This window comes from Natator depressus, chromosome 11 (genome assembly GCF_965152275.1).
Source record: "Natator depressus isolate rNatDep1 chromosome 11, rNatDep2.hap1, whole genome shotgun sequence".
In the NCBI taxonomy this organism is placed as follows: Eukaryota; Metazoa; Chordata; order Testudines; family Cheloniidae; genus Natator; species Natator depressus.
Window position 1 is genome coordinate 55,556,669 of NC_134244.1, and position 20,636 is coordinate 55,577,304.

General features: G+C 37.6%; 1 protein-coding gene across 1 annotated transcript in view; it reads right to left on the minus strand.

Moving 5' to 3' along the window:
* The window catches only part of DNAH7 (dynein axonemal heavy chain 7), a 312,828-nt gene that overhangs the window by 285,911 nt on the left and 6,281 nt on the right, over positions 1-20,636 (minus strand). Inside the window, exons 2-7 of the mRNA XM_074967796.1 lie at positions 16,953-17,018; positions 13,508-13,616; positions 11,998-12,151; positions 9,396-9,489; positions 4,504-4,684; positions 4,019-4,094 (exon numbers count right to left, since the gene is read on the minus strand). Of these exons, the coding sequence (XP_074823897.1) occupies positions 4,019-4,094; positions 4,504-4,684; positions 9,396-9,489; positions 11,998-12,151; positions 13,508-13,616; positions 16,953-17,018 (680 nt within the window). The remainder of the gene's footprint in view (positions 1-4,018; positions 4,095-4,503; positions 4,685-9,395; positions 9,490-11,997; positions 12,152-13,507; positions 13,617-16,952; positions 17,019-20,636) is intronic.

The following is a 20,636-nucleotide window of genomic DNA, read 5'->3' on the forward strand; positions in this document are numbered from 1 at the left end:
CTAAATTATGCAATTTTTCACCTGCATGTGCATGTGGGCTTGGGAAAATTACCGGCAGGTTAATTGACCGATTAATGTGAAATTGGGTTACCAAAGTAGGTAGGAACCTGTTGGTGACATAGCACAACTTTATCTTTTTGGAATACTATAAATCGCAGGTCAGCCATGAGAGGCTGCAGTTCACTCACTTTTATAGCTGATGTTACAGCTATGGTGAAAGCTGTTTTAATTGAAAGGTGAAATAAAGAGCACTCTCTCAGAGAGACTTCATAAGTTGTGTTAGGACTATGTTAAGATCCAATGCTGGTGAAGGGTTCTGGACTGGTTGGTAGAAGTTCATCAACCCTTTCATAAATCTCTTTACTGTCCCATGTGTGGAAACAGATTGTTTTCTATGAGTGATAAATCGATATGGTTGCTAAATTAACTTTAATCAATGATAAAGAGACTTGAAAATTTCAGCTGTACCATGTAGTCCAATACAGCCTGAATGAAAGCTGTGGTTGGGACTATATTGTTACTATTTGCCCAGAGGAAAAAATCTCTTCCACTTGAGGCTACACCACGTATGGGTTGAGTCTTTCCTGGGGTTAATTAAGACATGTACCTCTAATGAGAAGATTTTTCTAATTCTGCCCGAGCCCTATAGCCCAAGCTAGCAGGCACTAGTAGGATATGAGTAATAATCTATTCCATGCTGTAGAGCCAACAGATGTGGAGTTAATGGAAAGATTGCTAAATTCCTTTGGATAGCTGAAGAAGGTCTGGGAACTACTGTTGCCTCAACTATTCTGGGGCAACCAGAATTACTTTGTCTTATTTTATCTTCCTTATTATCCTCTGGATGAGGGGAAATGGAGGGAAGGGATAAAGAAGAGGTACTTCATACCCATTTGATAGCCTCACCCTCAGAACTTTCAGGAACAGTAAGAGCAGGGTCAGGAGGGGCTGTGAGAGTGTGCCAATCAGCAGTGTTATCAAAAGGTTCCATTTCAGAGTTGCACCATCAGCACATCCCATGAGTGAGACTATGCAGAGGCTACTCGAAGAAGAATCAAGACTTTTCCCATTTTTTTTCCATGGCATACAACCAGCTTAGCCATTTAGCAATTAACAATTTTTCATCTCTCAATAGTTGCTTTCATAAAAGACAGATTTAAAATGTCTTAAATTGAAGTCCAAAATGAAAAGAAAAAACAGTAAAACAAAGTGGAATTTTAACTACATTACTGAAGAAAATGCTTGCTGCTTCATAGAGACATATGAGGCCTGAGCCTATAAAATGCTGGCCACCCTTGACTCCCACAGAAGACACCACCACCCCAGGGCTCTTGGTGCCTCACAAGAGGCACTTACAAATCCCGACGATCAAATCTGATGTTTCCATTTTAAAAGCCACGCCTCTCTGCTGTGCAAAGAGGAAAACAGAACCATTAGTAAGAAATGTCCCATATTTCTTGTGAATACTCTTGTTTGCACCCTCAGAATGGACAGCTATAACAAAAAAATTTCTGTCTACAGGGGAAAATACTGCTTAGTAGTTTTTGTAATTAATTTTGTGAGACTGCAAAATAGCTATTTGAAATGTATGTAACACCCAGCTAAGAACGGTTCCTATATTAATTTGATTAGAAGAAAGTTTCATGCCTCAAGTACATTAGTGGAAGAGAATTGTTTTGCCAAATGGCACTAGTCTGAGACAGAATTTTGCACTTATGGTAAACAAAAGTAAGTGTGCAACTGCAACGTAAGATACATATGTTCTACCATAATGTTCTCCCTTTTATACACACCTCACCAGGTGACAGACAACATGGTAGTTCTGCACAGAATCAGGACTCATGGGATAGCCCCTATGCCCAACCATCAGAAAATTATACTGGACCTTTCCCTCATATATTGCCACTCTCTTCAGAGTGTGAACTGACTAAGCAACACATAACACAAAATTTGCAGAGATTACAGACGTACATCTGATTATATTTCAGGTATCTTAAGCACAGGCCAGAAATGTAAATTACAGCAAGACCTTTTTGTTAAATTATTTTCTGGTAATTTTCCCCACAATATACGGCCCAGTCAATGGAAAGAATTTTCATGGTCTTCAGTGGGCTCTGGATCAAGTCCATACTGTACTACTGGTGTCAAAGCCATTTTAGGGGCTGCAGTTAGAAGGTAGGGGAGGAACAAGCGAGGAATACAACAACAACACAAAGCATAGTCCTTATGTATTTCAAATACCAAAGATAAAAAGGTAGAAATTGTAACTAGTTACAGTTTTAAAATAACTATGTGCATTGCCTTTATATATCATAATACAAATTAATGTAAACACTAATGCAATATGCAAGATGTACTAATGAGAATTACATCTCTATCTACAAATGAAAACACTGCATGTGTCTCATGTCGTGGAAGACAAGGATTAACATGAAGCAGCATAGCTCTGTTGCTATGGTAAGTTTGGCTATTTGGAATGAGGCTAATTTTGTCAGTTTTTCCCCACTGATTTGGCTGCAACTTAATTTATAGTATAGAACTCTGTATTTCTAGGTCTCTTTCAAATCCTTGACAGCTATAGTTAGGATTGGACTATTTCACAAGGAATATGATGGGCAAATAAAAGAGCATTTGACAAGTTAACATAAAAAGCTAGACTGCAGACCAATGGATGGGTTAGTTAAAAAACAAAAAACTGAACTCTAAAAATGGAAGTAACAATGTTGCCAGGGTGTCTGTGGGGTTCCTTTCAACTAAAGGCAACTGGTTAGCCAGTTTATGCTTAAACCTCCACATATAAGACAGACTGCAACCACTTCACTTTCATATCCCAGAAGGGCTGAAAACACATTCTAGAATTGGATCGTTTATGCTGCTCTTCACCAAGCAGATCAAATTTCCACTTATGTGACATTGATTTTAGAGCTACAATGACTGTTAGCTGATTCTACTCTTTTTAAGGCAGGTGTGAAAGGAATGCATACAGTCCATTACTGTATACAAAGATATCATAGAAGATTAGGGTTGGAAGAGACCTCAGGAGGTCATCTAGTCCTACCCTCTGCTCAAAGCAGGACCTACCCCACTAAATCAAGCTCTGGCTGGGATGATTTAGTTGGGGTTGGTCCTGCTTTGAGCAGGGGGTTGGACTAGATGACCTCCTGAGGTCTCTTCCAACCCTAATCTTCTATGATTCTATGGTATCTTTGTATACATTAATGGACTGTATGCATTCCTTTCACACCTGTCTTAAAAAGTGTAAGATCAGCTAACAGTCATTGTAGCACTGAAATCAATGTCACATAAGCGGAAATTTGATCTGCTTGGTGAAGAGCAGCATAAACGATCCAACACATTCTAGAATTGGATCATTTATCTTTCACCTTTCTTTTGCCTGCTTGCCAACTGATATTCTCCTTTAGCTATGCTGGTAGAGGCTTATCTGATAATTTCTACATGCCAATTCCTAAATGTTAAATATATTATTTGTATGCTTCTCAATAATATGCTTTGTAATATGACTGAAAGTTTAAGAAGTGTACAAATTGTTGAATTGTTTTGAGAGGAAAGAAAGTGTTTGATTACTGTTGCTATATATTGTATTCTTGAACTAAAACTTAACAAGATGGATCCTTAGCCATTGTAAATTGGCATAGCTACACTGAAATCCATGCAGACTGTGCACTAAAAAGCAATGTCAATTTACATCAGCTGAGGATGTGACCAGTTATCTTATGATCCCTTGCTGTGGGACTACATCCAACCTTACTATAATCTATAAATGTTAAATGCTCCAACAGAAAACTTGTTCTCAAAAGTTTGTCAGACTAACCACATTTTTCAGCACTTTAATATGCAACTATGAGGTTATGCAACAAATAACTAAATATTTCTTTTTAGTGATAATTAACATGCTCCAGTTTGGATCAATTGCCTTTGTCTAATAAGGTTGCCCTACATACAGTATTCTCTCCTACTGTTGTCTAGTCAGTGTTCTTGAAGGAATATGTTTTCTTACTCTGCACGATGAGGTGGAAGAAAAGCTTCCTTCTTGTCTTCATCTTTTCCCCTGGGATCTCTTAAAACAAAGTCAACTAAAAGAAAGTATAAAAAAAGCCAAAACATAAATATACTTAGCAAAGGAAAAACAACACTAGACTAACAGATCCAAACAGTTGGGCAACCCCAGTGAAGTGAATGCTGATGCATGGGTGTAACTGTACAGGGTATGTAATTCAAAATTTTATTTAAGTGAGATTTACAAAATAAAAGCAATTTTTATGAAACAGCAAAAGTATTGAATGATGCCATATTTCTCCCTTAAGGGAAAAAAATATGAAATCCTGTAGAACTTTCCTATTAAAAATATGTACCCAACATCTCAGTCACCTACAAACTTCTAATTTATTTAAGGATGGGATTCACAATGAACTTATATATTTCAATAACTCAGAATATTCATATAACTAAAAAGAACAGTCATCATCATCATCCTCAACTTACCTATAGCTTTCTTTACACTCAGAAGATAGTCTTCTCTCATTTCATCAGACAGTAAATATATACTTTCGCTGAGTACTTTCAGATGCTGTGGAACTAAATCCAAGACATGCTCCAGCCAAGAGTCTTCCATTGGAGCAACATGTTCTGTATCAATTCCATGGTGAATGTAATAGTAATATTTCTGTACAATAAAGGCATTAAATAAGTTGGCTCAGTTTGGCATTATAACAAAAAGATAAAGATGTCATTGCTAGTGCTGCTTTTGATGGAAGCATAAGTACATTTCAGGAGTATTAAGAGTTGGTTTACATTATATATATATATTTTCTATCCAGTACATGTTTTCTTTGGATTTTACTAGTCCATCTGTAAGGTCTGATTAGCTTGCTGTTTCATTTTGTCTTTAAAAAGTTAAGCAAATTAAGAGCTCTTTGATGGAACTAATTATTAATAGTTTTCTACAACAAAATAAAACACAGACAGCTGGGTCAGACTGAAGGGGAAGTACTGGTGAAACTCAAAGCCATTCACCATGCTGCAAAAAAGGGAAAATGCAGTTTTTAATCTTCAAAGGAAAGCCACAGATGTGGGTTTCACCAACATTTATAGATAAGGTCAGAAGGGACCATTATGATCATCTAGTCTGACCTCCTGCACAACGCAGGCCACAGAATCTCACCCACCCACTCCTGCGAAAAACCTCTCACCTATGTCTGAGCTACTGAAGTCCTCAAATCATGGTTTAAAGACTTCAAGGAGCAGAGAATCTTCCAGCAAGTGACCCGTGCCCCATGCTACAGAGGAAGGCGAAAAACCTCCAGGGCCTCTTCCAATCTGCCCTGGAGGAAAATTCCTTCCCGACCCCAAATATGGCGATCAGCTAAACCCTGAGCATATGGGCAAGATTCCCCAGCCAGATACTACAGAAAATTCTTTCCTGGGTAACTCAGATCCCACCCCATCTAACATAGTTTCTGCATAGTCCAATAGGGTTGTCAGTTTTATTTTGAATTACAAAAACTACCTCAGGGCATGAAGCAGGATAAAATTAACTTTTTAAATAAATTTTAAAACAGACAAGCTAATCAGGCTGCAGATGTGAGGTAAAAGTATAATTATAGAGAGGCGGAAAAAGGGATACTAAGCAGTGTAGGCAGGAACAAAGGACAAAGAGCTATACACTCTGCTCCTATTAAAAGGCAAATAGCAGAAATCCGACCAGAAAACAGACCTAATTTTTAGAAGACAGGTGTGGTAGTTCCACCAAATGTCCCACCCACTCTGCAGAAACCCTGCTGTGGTACAATCAGAGGGTTAGAATTCATGGGGTGTCAAGAAGCATTTTAGGCTTACAGTAGATCAGCAGGAATAAGAAGCAGCTACTGCAATGTATGCTTCTCTAGCAAACTGTTAGATGTTCAGGATATCCATGTAAGTTAATTCTTCTTGCAACATTAACTACTGCTCTATACTTTCATCCTTCGTGGAAATGGCAAAGGCACCAGTGGTAGAATGGCTCCACAGTAATTTGTTCCTAGCCCTCTCTGTAGAAGCTCCTAAGATCAGTAAGGCTACACCTAGATTTTCCTATCAAGTCTCTGCCTCCGTGTGGTATGAAGCCCATGACGCCACCCCTTAAGCATGGCCTTTAAAGGTCAGTCTATTTTGGAAGCATTTTCTCCCTTCACAAGGGTTATTCTGTGAGAGGAACGAATAAAGTCCATACAATGGAAGAAGAGTGGGGGGGGAACAGAGTGGGAGAAAATACAGATCAATGCAGACTGATAGGAAAGACTATCCCAAGAAGTCCAGCTGGACAGAAATAATTTTAAAATGTGCAATTTGAGAAATTTTATAAAATAAAACTGGAAACTTATCTTTAAACATATTTTCAAAAATGCACACCCAAAGTTAAGCTCCTATATTCATATTCAGGTACCTTAAAAATGACCTAATTTTAAGAAATGCTGAGAACTTTTGAAAATCAGTTTGCTTATTTAGGTACCTAAATATGGTTCTCGGAATCTAACTTTGGGTGCCCATTTTTCAAATTCTTCAGCTGTATTTTTAGCCTGTTGGCTTAATCAAATGTCAGGTGTTTTGTTCCTTATTTTTATTCATTAGTGAGATGAGGTTACCTGCAGTATATAAACCGATAATTCTTAAATTCTGTGGTAGTGCATTGGTTTAATGACCCATCAATAAGGACTTCTTAAGAACATTTATAAACATAGGACACACTTTCAAGGACATAATTTAGAGTGCATCCTAAGGAATTTTGGTATAATGATTCCACTGACTGACAAACACATCAGTAGATATTTTACATTACACTAAGTGCACTCAAACAGCCACACAGTGTATTTATTCGATGGAAGAACACCCACCGACATCAAAAGGAGTTGCCAAATAGACTGCGGATAATATGCTGCCCAAGAGACCCTCAAATGATCAAAATTCTACAGGGACATAGATAGTACAATTTTAGACTTTGTCCACACTGGCAAGTGAACAACAAAACTTTTGTCGTTCAGAAGTGTTAAAAAAAACACACACCCCGAAAGACAAAAGTTTTATTGAGGAAAAGGGCCAGTGAGAAAAGCGCTTTGTCAGCAGGAGCATTCTCCTGCCAACAAAGATACCACCGCTCATTGGGGGGTGGAAGTTTTTTGTCGGTGAGAGAGCTCTCGCCTGCCAACAAACAGTGGTTACACTGCGTGCCTTTTAGCGGCACAGCCATGTCACTAAAATCTGCATAGTGTAGACAAAGCCTAATTAGATTTTTATTGTTTTGTATCTTCAAGACTCTTTGTGTTATTAGGACTTAAAATATGTATGCAAAATGAGACACTAATGTATTTTGTTTAATAGTGATATTTGCTTAGTTTTTAGTCTGAAAGCTTGAGAGACAGTTACTGAGGAATATAATTTACCAACAGGACAGGGAAAAAAAGCTGTTGGACTCTGTTTAAAATGCCAATCATTAAAGGGGAGAAGGAAGAAAACAAAGATCTGCTTTAGCAGATTAAAAAAAAATTATTTACCATCTAAATTAACCACCAGATAACAAAAGTTGTTCATAATAAAACTCTTTGCTGTGATCTTTAAAATCTAGATTTTAGCAGCTAGGTAATATGGTAATTAGGTGATGACTTTTTCCTCACCCATAACTATTTCACATTTGGGGACAATGTATACCTTCAAACCAGCGGCACTGCTATGGGTACCCACATGGCCCCACAGTATGCCAACATTTTTATGGCTGACTTAGGGTACGAGAGCTGAGGAAGCGTTGTTCTAATGCCCCTACTCTACTTGCGCTACACTGATGACATCTTCATCATCTGGACCCATGGAAAAGAAGCCCTTGATGAATTCCACCATGATTTCAACAATTTCCATCCAACCATCAACCTCAGCCTGGACCAGTCCACACAAGAGATCCACTTCCTGGATACTACGGTGCTAATAAGCGATGGTCACATAAACACCACCCTATACTGGAAACCTACTGACCACTATGCCTACCTACATGCCTCCAGCTTTCACCCAGATCACACCACACGATCCATTGTCTACAGCCAAGCTCTATGATACAACCGCATTTGCTCCTCAGACAGAGACAAACACCTACAAGATCTCTATCAAGCATTCTTACAACTACAATACCCACCTGCTGAAGTGAAGAAACAGATTGACAGAGCCAGAAGAGTACCCAGAAGTCACCTACTACAGGACAGGCCCAACAAAGAAAATAACAGAACGCCACTAGCCATCACCTTCAGCCCCCAACTAAAACCTCTCCAACGCATCATCAAGGATCTACAACCTATCCTGAAGGACAACCCATCGCTCTCACAGATCTTGGGAGACAGGCCAGTCCTTGCTTACAGACAGCCCCTAACCTGAAGCAAATATTCACCAGTAACCACATACCACACAACAGAACCACTAACCCAGGAACCTATCCTTGCAACAAAGCCAACTGTGTCCACATATCTATTCAGAGGACACCATCATAGGGCCTAATCACATCAGCCACACTATCAGAGGCTCGTTCACCTGCACATCTACCAATGTGATATATGCCATCATGTGCCAGCAATGCCCCTCTACCATGTACATTGGTCAAACTGGACAGTCTCTACGTAAAAGAATAAATGGACACAAATCAGATGTCAAGAATTATAACTTTCAAAAACCAGTCGGAGAACACTTCAACCTCCCTGGACACTCAATTACAGACCTAAAAGTTGCAATTCTTCAACAAAAAAACTTCAAAAACAGACTCCAACGAGAAACTGCAGAACTGGAATTAATTTGCAAACTGGACACCATTAAATTAGGCTTGAATAAAGACTGGGAGTGGATGTGTCATTACACAAAGTAAAAACTATTTCCCCATGCTAATTTCTCCCCTACTGTTACTCACACCTTCTTGTCAACTGTTTGAAATGGGCCATCCTGATTATCACTACAAAAGTGTTTTTTCTCCTGCTAATAGCAGCCCACCTTAATTGATTAGTCTCATTAGAGTTGGTATGGAAACCCCCATTTTTTCATGTTCTCTGTGTGTGTATATATATATCTTCCCACTGTATTTTCCACTGCATGCATCTGATGAAGTGGGTTTTAGCCCACGACAGCTTATGCCCAAATAAATTTGTTAGTCTCTAAGGTGCCACAAGTACTCCTTGTTCTTTTTGCTAAAAAAAAATGTTATTCTAAATTATCAACAATAAAACCTCTGTACTGTATGCCAAAATAAAACTAATGTCAATTAAAGTGCCTACTGCCATACAAATTCAGAATATTAGTCACCTCCTCACTATTTCAGTGACATAAAAAGCAATCATTTATAATAATATTGCAAACAACACTGTCTTAATTACCAAAATGTCTTTCTCTATGGGTGTAGGAGAACCCGTTCTTGGAGGCTGGGTTTCATCTAGTGAAACAGGCTGTTCCAGAGTAAAGTCTTGCTGCCTAACAAAACAAAAATGACATAATATGCATTATGCAGTGTTGTTGTAGCCATGCTGGTCCCAGGATATTAGAGGTAATATCTTTTATTGGACCAACTTCTGTTGGTGACGGAGACAAACTTTTGGGCTTTCACAGCTCTGTGTCTCTCACCAACAGAAGTTGGTCCAATAAAAGATATTACCTCACCCACCTTGTGTCAGTACTATGCACTATGTTTTTCAGACAAACTGTATTGGCATCTCTAAAAGCTACCATATCATATCTCAGCAGTGGTCAACAGAATGATGACTGCCACCATCTGAATCATAAGTATAATCAAGAATTCTATATGGACCCAAATATTTTTCCAGACAATGGAATAGTTTCTAAATACCTTTTCTTTAAGGTTTCACAGGTGTAGTTCTCAATTCTGCCTTTAATGTGCATAGGGAACTGTTGTGCCAATTGACCATATTTTGAAAACAAATCTAACTGTAAGATTTAAGCAAGAAATACTTCTAGAATTTCAGTTAAGGTATCTTTATTTAGTAATTTCTTTCAAATCAAGGGACTAGTCATATTAGCAAGGACTATTCATGTAAGTAAAGTTGGCAGACTCGAACCCATGGTTTGTGAAAAAATGGTCTTATAATTATGAGAATGTTAAATATATTCTAAGAAGTTATTTAAATTAATCCATTGCAATCAGTTGACAATATTAAAGAAAACAAGAAAGCTCCTCAAGAGGAGATATGTCCCTCATTATCCAACATTGCCACAACTTTGTTATTATAATTGCACTACGCTAGTCAAATATTTTTTATATTTACACAGTTAATAAATTCTAACCCATACATTTTTGTTTGTTTGTTTGCTTTATGCTAAACTATGGGATTAGATTCTGGCTTTCTGTTTTATTGAATTTGTCAACATTTTCATACCAGTATTCAGCTGGTCCATCTCATTCTCACCTTAGTAGCAGGAACACATAATGAAGAATATATTCAGTTAGAAAAACTAATATTTATAATATATTTAGTTTACAAAATTTCCAGATTATGTTAAGTAACAGGATTTATCAAACCAGTTCTTTTCATTTTGGAGAATGGTTTATCAGAAGGATAGTTTTATTCCACAGTTTACCATATTATAATGGTTCATTTATGGCAATAAAATATTGTCAGTCATGCTGTGGGCACTTCTGCATCTGTGCAGCCAGATAAAAAGATGGTCAATGCCCCAAGAAACTCTCCCCAAACTGCTAAATATTTAAGAAACAAAACACAAAACATGTTTTTTATAAAAATCTTCAGGGCATTGTAAAGGTTGATGTATTTACGAAAGAAGGAAAATATTATGGAGTAGCACAAGCTTCAGGGTATCTTACTACGATTTTAAAATAACTTTAAAATATTTTAAAGATCCATTTTAATTATAGTGACACATCCTTACAGTGAACTAATTTAGCGATTATCTTTTTTTGGAAAATCATTTCTCATTAGAGGATAAAAGTGACAAAACAAATTTAAATATCTTCCAGATTCACGAACTGCTGATATACAGAAATTTTCCAGGATATCACTCCTTGCTGTATTATAAAATAAGTGTGACTTCAGTTAGTCAACTGGGAATATTCTAAATGCAGTTTAATAATACCAGTATCAGAGGGGTAGCCATGTTAGTCTGGATCCACAAAAACAATGAGGAGTCCGGTGGCACCTTAAAGACTAACAGATTTATTTGGGCATAAGCTTTCGTGGGTAAAAAACCCACTTCTTCAGATGTACGGAGTGACCACTTCTTCAGATGCATGGAGTGATCACATGCATGGAGTGATCTCACTCCATACATCTGAAGAAGTGGGTTTTTTACCCACGAAAGCTTATGCCCAAATAAATCTGTTAGTCTTTAAGGTGCCACCGGACTCCTCATTGTTTTAATAATATCAGTGTCCACAATCACAGCTTTCTGTCCAAGTTATGAAACTACAGTGGAGCTCAGCTGATAATTATGCTTAAAAAGTGTCACATGAGAAATAAAAAATGTCAGGATGTGCATTTCTGGGTAATTTCATCACTCTTGAAACAATGTTTCAAATAGGAATGAACAAGCACTTTCTGAAAAACTAATAAGCAGCCCGAATCCATCACATATTCCCTGCTGAATCCAACACAAATCTTAAAAGATTTTGATCACCTAATAAACTCCAGCTACCAAATCTACTCTTAATCCAAATTCTAATACCTGCCCTTTCTTTCCCCAAAAGAATAATATGGTAAAATCCCAGTGTTCACAGTTCACTCGTATTACTCGTATAACCTCCCTATTTTAGAGGAATCAACAGAAGTATAGAGAAGAGCATTTTATCTGATAGATTTTATTTCTTAAACTGGGGTCATTTTTTGCATTCATATACATAATCTGTTATTGTCTTGCAATCTTAAACTTTTTGTTATATTAACTTTTTTAAAAATTTCATTTCACCTTTGAAAAGTAAAAATGCATTTATACAAACACAAGAAAACTCACATGATGATGTTAACAAGAGTACTTCTGAAATTTTCACGATCCTTTTTTGGATGATAGCTGCTCCGCGCTTTAGAAGTTGATGTTCCAGCAACTGGCTCATTAACTGCAGAGTCCTGTATCTTGCGTCTCTTATTCCTCTCCTCCAAATATTCTCCTTCCATGAAATATATATATGCAAGTTGCAAACTATGAGCCCAAACATGCAATGTGCTGAGTACCTTCTAAAGGTTTTGAGAGTTCTCAACTCACATTTATTTCAGTGAAAGTTGAGATTTCTCAGCATCCTTCAGGATCACACCCTACATCATTTGCAGCAAAATTAATGAAACAAAACTAATACCTGCTTGTACTGTAAAACTCTTAAAGAATATTTCTATAAAATCTATTTCTAGATCTGTAAAGTTACTATTTTAAAATATTTCTTAATTTTATTTCCTGTGAATAGGTCCAAGTATTCTTGACCTGTGGTTGGTTGGTTTGTTTTTTTTTATCATGGATACAGAATCCCGTTTCTGTTAACTGCTAAAGTAAAGCTATATTCTAACTATATTTCTTTTGTAGATTTTGGGTGAAATTCTGGCTCCACTGATGTCAACTGGAGTTTTGCCAGTGATCTCATTGGGGCCCAGATTTCATCCATTGACTATATGCAGCATTTTACTGACTACTGTGCTGATTTTTACATTAAAAAAAATCAAACAACACAATTCTGCACCACTGAAGTCAATAACCGTTCTTCCATTGCCTTCAATAAAAGTAAGACTGGTTCCATAATTTACTAATATGAAAAGTTGGATTTTTAAGCAAATTTTTAATTTTTAAAGCAAATATTCTGGTTCAAAGGATACTTGATAAGAAAAAACAGTATGAATTACAATTAAGGATTTCTAATATTCAGATATACTAAAAATGAATCTGACTTTTGGAAACTTACATCATTGTATAAACTCTTTTTATACTAGATCTCAATACAATCTTTTAAGTGAAGTATATTAAAATATGCAAATATTGTAAGGATTCTCTTTGCTGTTCGACTAGTTATGGCAAACTAGTTATGGCAAGTTATTTCCTAAACTAATGGCTTTTCGGTAATGTACAATTGTATGCTAGCAGCTGGAACTATTTATTTTCTGATAAAGAAAATATTAAATGAACAATGTTGAACTAAACAGGCAAGTCACTTTTCCAGCCCTAAAAATACTAATAAAATAATAAACAATATTTTGCACTTCTACAGCATTCTTCATCCAAGGCGATTATGGCACTTTACAAAAATTAATGCATTTACCTGCACCATGTTTGTAAGATAGGTAAGTATCATTGTACCCATTTTACAAAGGAAAAAAGAGGCACATAAAGATTGTGACTTGCCTGAGATCATATAGGAAGACTGCGGCAATCTGGGAATAAAATTCTATTCTCCTAACTCTATAATCTTGTATTAACTCAATTTTACACTATTTTTTCCTCAATTTTTTGTTGCTCATTAAATACTGAGTGGTAATCTTACCAGGTGAAAGCTCATTTTTGAAAACAAACTGATCTGGCTCATCATCTTTCTGTTCTTTTCTCAGATGAAATGAAGGAGAAGCTTGCTGCCATTGTGGCTTAGAGCTTACCTGAAATAAATATTTTATTCTTTAGCTTTATAAAATAACAATAGCAAGAGACAGCTACATGTCTTTGACACACACTTAAAAACACAATACATTACAAAAGAAAACAGCAGCTGCATAACATACAATAATAGTAACGAAGCAACACAAAAATAAACCAAATGCTCTATTTTTTTTTAAATACAGGAGATAATCATTCAGAACCCCAGAATAAAATATTATGTTTATGCCTATTATAAATTATTAGTAATTTTTGGAGTAAGTTAACAGTATATACCTACTACTAAGACAGACCCCAGACTTTTATGAAGATGAGAGCAATATGGAAAAAAAAGCAAAAGGTAAGAAAACGGGGGAAAGAGGTTTAATAAAATCTTTTTCTGGTCGAGTACCGTAGATATCAACAGTTTCTCCCAGGTGAAATCTACAATCAATTTATGTAACTGCTGCTGCCAAAAAAATAGTATTTGGGATCCAGGATACCTATCCCCTTCAACGTTTTTGTTTTGTTGTTTTTTTAACACAAAGAAAAGGCTTCTCTTCCTGGTTCTTGCCCATTTTGGAGGTCCTAACTGCATGGCAAGATAACATAAGGTACAATATTCAGCCATCAGTAGCTTAGCAAATCTCACACTGCTTACAAAAATCCAGTACTACCTTTCTCAAGTGTAACTTATTTAAACAGCTCCTTCGGCCTAGAATTTTTTTGTTATTATTATTCCCAGGCCAATGTCCCTGGAAATATGTTTGTAAAGGAAATGGCTTCTCAGCCTTAACTACACTGCCCTCACAATTACTCAAAAGCATTGCCTTTATCTTTTCAAGGGGCAGCAATATTCAAAAATTAAGAAACCTTATTAGTGACTGTTTACACTGCAACTGGGAGGTGTGATTCCCAGTGCAGATTGACAGATACACTAGCTCACCTTGAGTTAGCACCATAACAATAGCATTATGGACATTGCAGCATGGGCAGTGGTTCAAGATGGGCTTGGACTCAGGAGGGTAGCCCAAGCCTCTACCTGTGCTGTAATGGCCACATTGCTATTTTTAGCATGCCAGGTTGAGTGAGCTAGTACGAATCAGTCTACCCGTGCTGGGAATCGCATCTCCCAGATAGCGTAAACATACCGTGACAGAGAACCGATAGCCAACATCTAATTCCCCACAAGCCCTGATGGAAGGGCAGAAGACTTAACTACCTAATCGGACTGTCAGCTGATGACTAAGAGGTTAATTATCCCATCAGCTGAGAAGGTAGTTAAAAAGCACAAGAAGGAAGTGAAAAAGGAGACAGAAATCTTCCTAGCCAGAGTCCCTTTCTTTTCCCTGGAGACAGGGCTGAGGATTGAAGGATGCTTCAGGTAGAAGAGCTGCATGGGGATGTGATGGTGGCAAACACAAATAAAAACTCACAATGATGTTGACAATGAAGAGGTATCCAAGATAGTTTGTGAGGAACTCCAAGATGGGAAAGGAACCTGCCCTGTTACACATACCTATACCTTATTGGCACCCTCAGGCAGAGATACGATTCTGTACTACCTTTGCAATTTTAGGCTGTCAGAAAATTGAGGGAGAGGATCTTGAATCTTTGTAACTTTTTAGTCTACAAAGACATGCCAAAGACTAAATCAGAGCTATTGTACAGCGATATCTGGCAGTTTTCATACAAAGAAGCAGAATTAACTTCCAAATATATCTCAGTTTTTTTGCCCTATTAAGTTTCCCTTTCTTATTCAGGCATATTAAAATAACTTATATGTCCTCTCTTGCGAAATCCTACCCATGGTTAAATGTTAATCCATAAATGCTTCTTCTACCCATCATCTGTCTGAATCCAGGTTTTTTCCCCCAAGTTCAAAAGTTAAATTTTGTTTTTGTTTGAAGGAGTAAGATTGGGGCTCAATTAAATCCTTTATTTAGGTCTTCTTCATCCAAATGTGATAGAGTTTTATTTTAAACAAGCTCAACATGACCTAAATTCCATGTTAAAATTAAATATACACAAAAGGTTAAAAATGTCAGGTAACAATGTAAGAGATAAAGTGATTAAAATTTCATTTAATATAGTAGTAATTATACGGTGAAACTTGCATTAAGAATCACCTCCAATATTTAATTTGTCGTCTTAAATGACCACTTTAAAATATTCCCAAATTTCCAAGAAACTTTTTTACCTTTAGTTTAATTACCAAGCACTACCAGGTGACCAAGTTTTGCTAGTCTCTTAAGATTTTCTTTAAAAAGATTTTCCTGAATTTTGCCTTCTTTTTCTATTCTCCTGGACACATTTGAAAAGATCCAACACCAGATATTTAATACATGCAGAATTTCTGACAATTGTATACAAGTTGTCTTTCATTATGGTTTTGTGCATCCTGTGAAACGTATCATACACATTACCACATATCGATGTATCACATACATTTAGCACAAGCATATACGATGGTTTGACTAATCTGGGGAACGGACCACATTTTTTCCATTTGGGGCAAGTATTAAACTGAGTTTTCACACATACTCTTTTTATTAGAATAAACCTTTAAAAAATGACTGGGCTACATTTCCCATTTAACTACTTGAAACCAATTCTGAATAAACATTGTGAAATATCCATTCCTAACAAGACATTTTGAAAATCTTGATATCTTTTGAATTAGAAACACTGAGCCTGACTCACCAGTGCATTATTCCAGTTTCAAGCCAGTCTGAAAACGGCCAATTTCAGAAAAGTAGCACTGGCATAAAACTAAAGTAATACAAGGATGAATCCGGCCAATTATTCATGCTCTGTAGATGTCCCCTGTTTCACTGAAATATGGAAGAGGTTTTTGCAAACATTTATCTCAAAACTGTTTGTCACTTTACATTGACTGCAACAAATGTACATGCCTGAAAAGAGACTTAGGCCCTAATCCTATAAAAACACATGTGCTAACTTCACTGCAGTGAGTAGTCCCACTTAATGGGATTACCCATGGTAGTAAATTTAAGCAGATGCATAAGTGTTTGAAGGATTACTTGTATGTTGCCTTTCCACTCAAAACAGCTAGATTGTGGAGGCTTCAAGATATTAGAATGAATTATATTCCAATTTTTCTATAACATTTATTTTATAGCTTTCGTCTGTATCTTTTATTCTTTTCAATATTTTCTGCTCATCTAAGTTAACTAGTTTAATTGTTTTCCAAATACTTCTTGTACATATACGTAAAACCTCGTTGTTTTCAATGTATACATTGCAATGAGGTCCAGTTTTCTATGTGGGATCTCCCATGCTTTGCTGCACATTTGAAAATAAAAAGTTGTTAAAACAAAAAATTTTAAAAATATTACCTGAGCCAACTGGGGCAAAAATTTTACAGTCGTCTTCAATAATTTTCCTTTCCCAGTTGGTCTGGGCTACAAAAAAGAACAAAAAGAAAATAAATTATATAAATATTTAAACTAATAATACTAAACTTCTAAGCATGCTAAAACTTATGATTTACACTATAATTTTGTTTTTGTTTTCTGTCCAATAATTTTCACAAATATACTCACTTCATTTCCCCTAATATCTGTAGATGATGGTTTCAAAAGATATGACTACACTGTAGCTGGAAGCATACATACAGCTGGGAGCCTGGGTAGACAGACTTATGCTAGCTCCTCTAAAAATAGCAGTGTGGCTGCAGCAGCTAGGGTTACCACCTGTCTGGGTTTTCCCAGAATTGTCCCTTTTTTGAGGTAGCTGTCCCAGGATGTTCAGTACACACTACCGGCTGTCCCAGGAAATACGTAAGGGTGCTCAGTACATCATGCCAGCTGTGCAGTGTTAAGGACTCAGGAACATCCCAGATATCCTGGGTTTTTTTGTACCTGAGAGGTGGCAATCCTAGCCACATCATGGGCAGAGGCTCAGGCTAGCCACATGAGTCAAAGCCCACCTGGATCTGAGCTTGGGTGGCAAGCCAAATTGCCACCCATGGCACAATGTCCATATTGTATATTTTTAGCATGCTACCTCAAGCAGAGCTAGCACAAGTCTGTCTACCCAGAGCTGGGAGGTACACTCCCAGCTGTACTGTAAACATACCCTTAAAGAGTCACTTCATACCAGCAATCATTCATAATAATATTTTGTCAACATATACACAACATACCTTTCTCCACACAAGATAACAGAAACAACCCTATGCTGTCTTTGATGTTTATCACAGACTTTCAGAAATGTAGAGGTGTAAGGGGCCTCAAAACAGAGGTGCTGACTTTCACAGTTCCTGAGGGGTGCTCGACTCCTGCTTCGCCCCAGGCCTCGCCCCCACTCCATCCCTTCCCCCAAGCCCCTGCCCCTTCCCTCCACCTCTTCCTGCCACCCTCCTACCCCATGCCTCCTGCATGCCACTGAACAGCTGATCATGGCGGGAGGGAGATGCTGGGAAGGAGGGGGAGGCTCTAATCAGCAGAGCCACCAGTGGGACGGAGGGCTGTGGGGGTGAGGGAGAGAAGCTGATTCACGGGACTGCTGGTGAGTGCTGAGCACCCATTATTTTTTTAGTTCCCATGGAGTCAGCACCTATGCCTTGAAAAGCCATCAAATCCAGCCCCCTGTGCTGTGGAAGGACCAAGTAAACCTAGACCATCCTTCACACATGTTTTTCCAACCTGTTTTTCAAGACCTCCAATGATGGGGATTCCACAATCCAGGGCTTAACTATCCTTATATGTAGAAAGTTTTTCCTAATATCTAACCTACAACTCCCTTGCTACAGATTAAACTCATTATCTGTCCTACCTTCAGCAAATATGGAGAACAATTGTTCACTGTCCCCTTTATAACAGCCCTTAAGATATTTGAAAACTTATTGTTTTACTCAGTCTTCTTTTTTCAAGATTAAACATCCCCAGTTTTTTTAACCTTTCCTCATAGGTCAGGTTTTCTAAACCTTTTATCATTTTTGTTGCTTTCCTCTGGACTCTCTCCAATTTGTCCACATCTTTCCTAAAGTGTGGTGCCCGAACTGGATGCAGTACTACAGCTGAGGCTTCACCAGTGCTGAGTAGAGTGGGACAATTAGCTCCCATGTCTTACATACAACACTCCTGTTAATTCACTCCAGAAGTATATTAGCCTTTTTCTCAGCTGCATCACATTGACTCATATTCAATTTGTGATCCACTATAACCCCAGATCCTTTTCAGCATACCAGCACTTAGCTAGTTATTCTCACTTTTGTAGGTGTGCATTTGATTTTTCCTTTCTAAGTAGAAAGTGCTACTTGTCTTTATTGAATTTCATCTTGTTGAATTTAGATCAATTCTCCAATTTGTCAAGGTCATTTTGAATTCTAATCCTGTCCTCCTAAGACCTGGCAACCCCTCCCAGCTTCGTGTTATCTACAAATCTTATAAGCATACTCCCCACTCTATTATCCAAATCATTAATGAAAATATTGAATAGCACTAGACCCGGAACTGACCCAAACAGGGCCCCACTATATATGCCCTTTCAGTTTGACAATGAGCCATTGATAACTACTTTCTGAGTATGGTCATTCAACCAGTTGTGCACCCATCTTACAGTAATTTCATCGAGAACACATTTCTGTAGTCTGCTTATGAAATTGCCATGCAGGACTGTGTCAAAAACCTTACTAAAATCTAGATACATCTCACATCTACCGATTTCCCCCCTATTCACTAGACCAGTAATCCTGTCAAAGAAGAAAATTAGGTTGGTTCGGCATGATTTGTTCTTGACAAATCCATGCTGGCTATTCCTTATAACAATATATTCCTTCAGGGGTTTACTAATTGATTGTTTCACAATTTGTTCCAGTATCTTTCCAGGTATCTGTGACACACTGTGCTCCATGTTCACCCCTGTTTATGATATGATATATTGTGTACGAAGTATGCCTTGTGAGGTATCATTTGAAAACGCACAATCTGCTGAATATTATTACCTACTGAAATGTGTGGAATATCACTGCATATAAAACTGTGAGATGTTGCCATGATTGTTAGTGAAATATGCTGTAGTTCTAGGTAACGTTATCAGACCATTTTCTCGAAGACAAAAGCACACTGGCATGCCAGGTAGGTGCTAAAAGACCATCATCTGATTAACTGGATATTCACCAGTGGGCCGTAGTTTTCCCACCCCTGCTCTAGACACCTCTCCTCCCCCATCTCTACTCATGGCAACAAGATTTCTTGAAAGACAAAGGTGCATCACTGACCTAGGGGAGAGTGGTCCTGGCCTGGAGGTTTTTTCCATCCAGTACAGACTGTTGAAAGCTTTTTTCTTTTGTAACCAACTATGATTTGTATGCCTTATCACTTGTAAATCACTTAACATCTATCTTTCTCTAGTTAATACATTTCTTTATTGTTTTATTTGAACCAATATATTTGGATTGAAGTGTTTGGAAAGCCTCCACTTGAGACAACAAGGTTGATACATATTCATTACACTTTATTGGAATGATGGACTAATTTATGAGCTTCTATGGTCCAGTGGGCTACTGAACAGTACAAGATGCACATTTCTGGGGGGCAAGGCTGGGACTGAGGGATATGTGGTTGTTGCTCTGTATCTATTCATGGATGACTGGGCATAGAATTCATCTACTCAGCTGGGAGTGACGTTGCATGCTGGTGGCTGTGAGTGATCAAAGCCTGGAGAGGTTTGCTGTTCACTAGCAAAGCAGTGTAAAAGGCATCCCAGGCTGGAGAGATAAGGGGACACAGCAGTTCAGGTTTCACCCTGGGGAATGTCATAGTATCAAAGTCAGGCTGACTGGTCTATAATTCCCCAGGTCTTCTTTGTTCCCTTTGTTAAAGATATGTACTGAGTTTGCACTTCTTCAGTCTTGTGGGACCTCACCCTTCTTCCAGGAGTTCTCAAAGATAAGTGCAACCAGTTCCAAGATCGCTTCAGCTAGGTTAGTTCCTTAAGTACAGTAGGATGAATTTCATCAATACATGCTGACTTGACAGCCTTGCTGACTTGAATACATCTAACCTATCTAAATA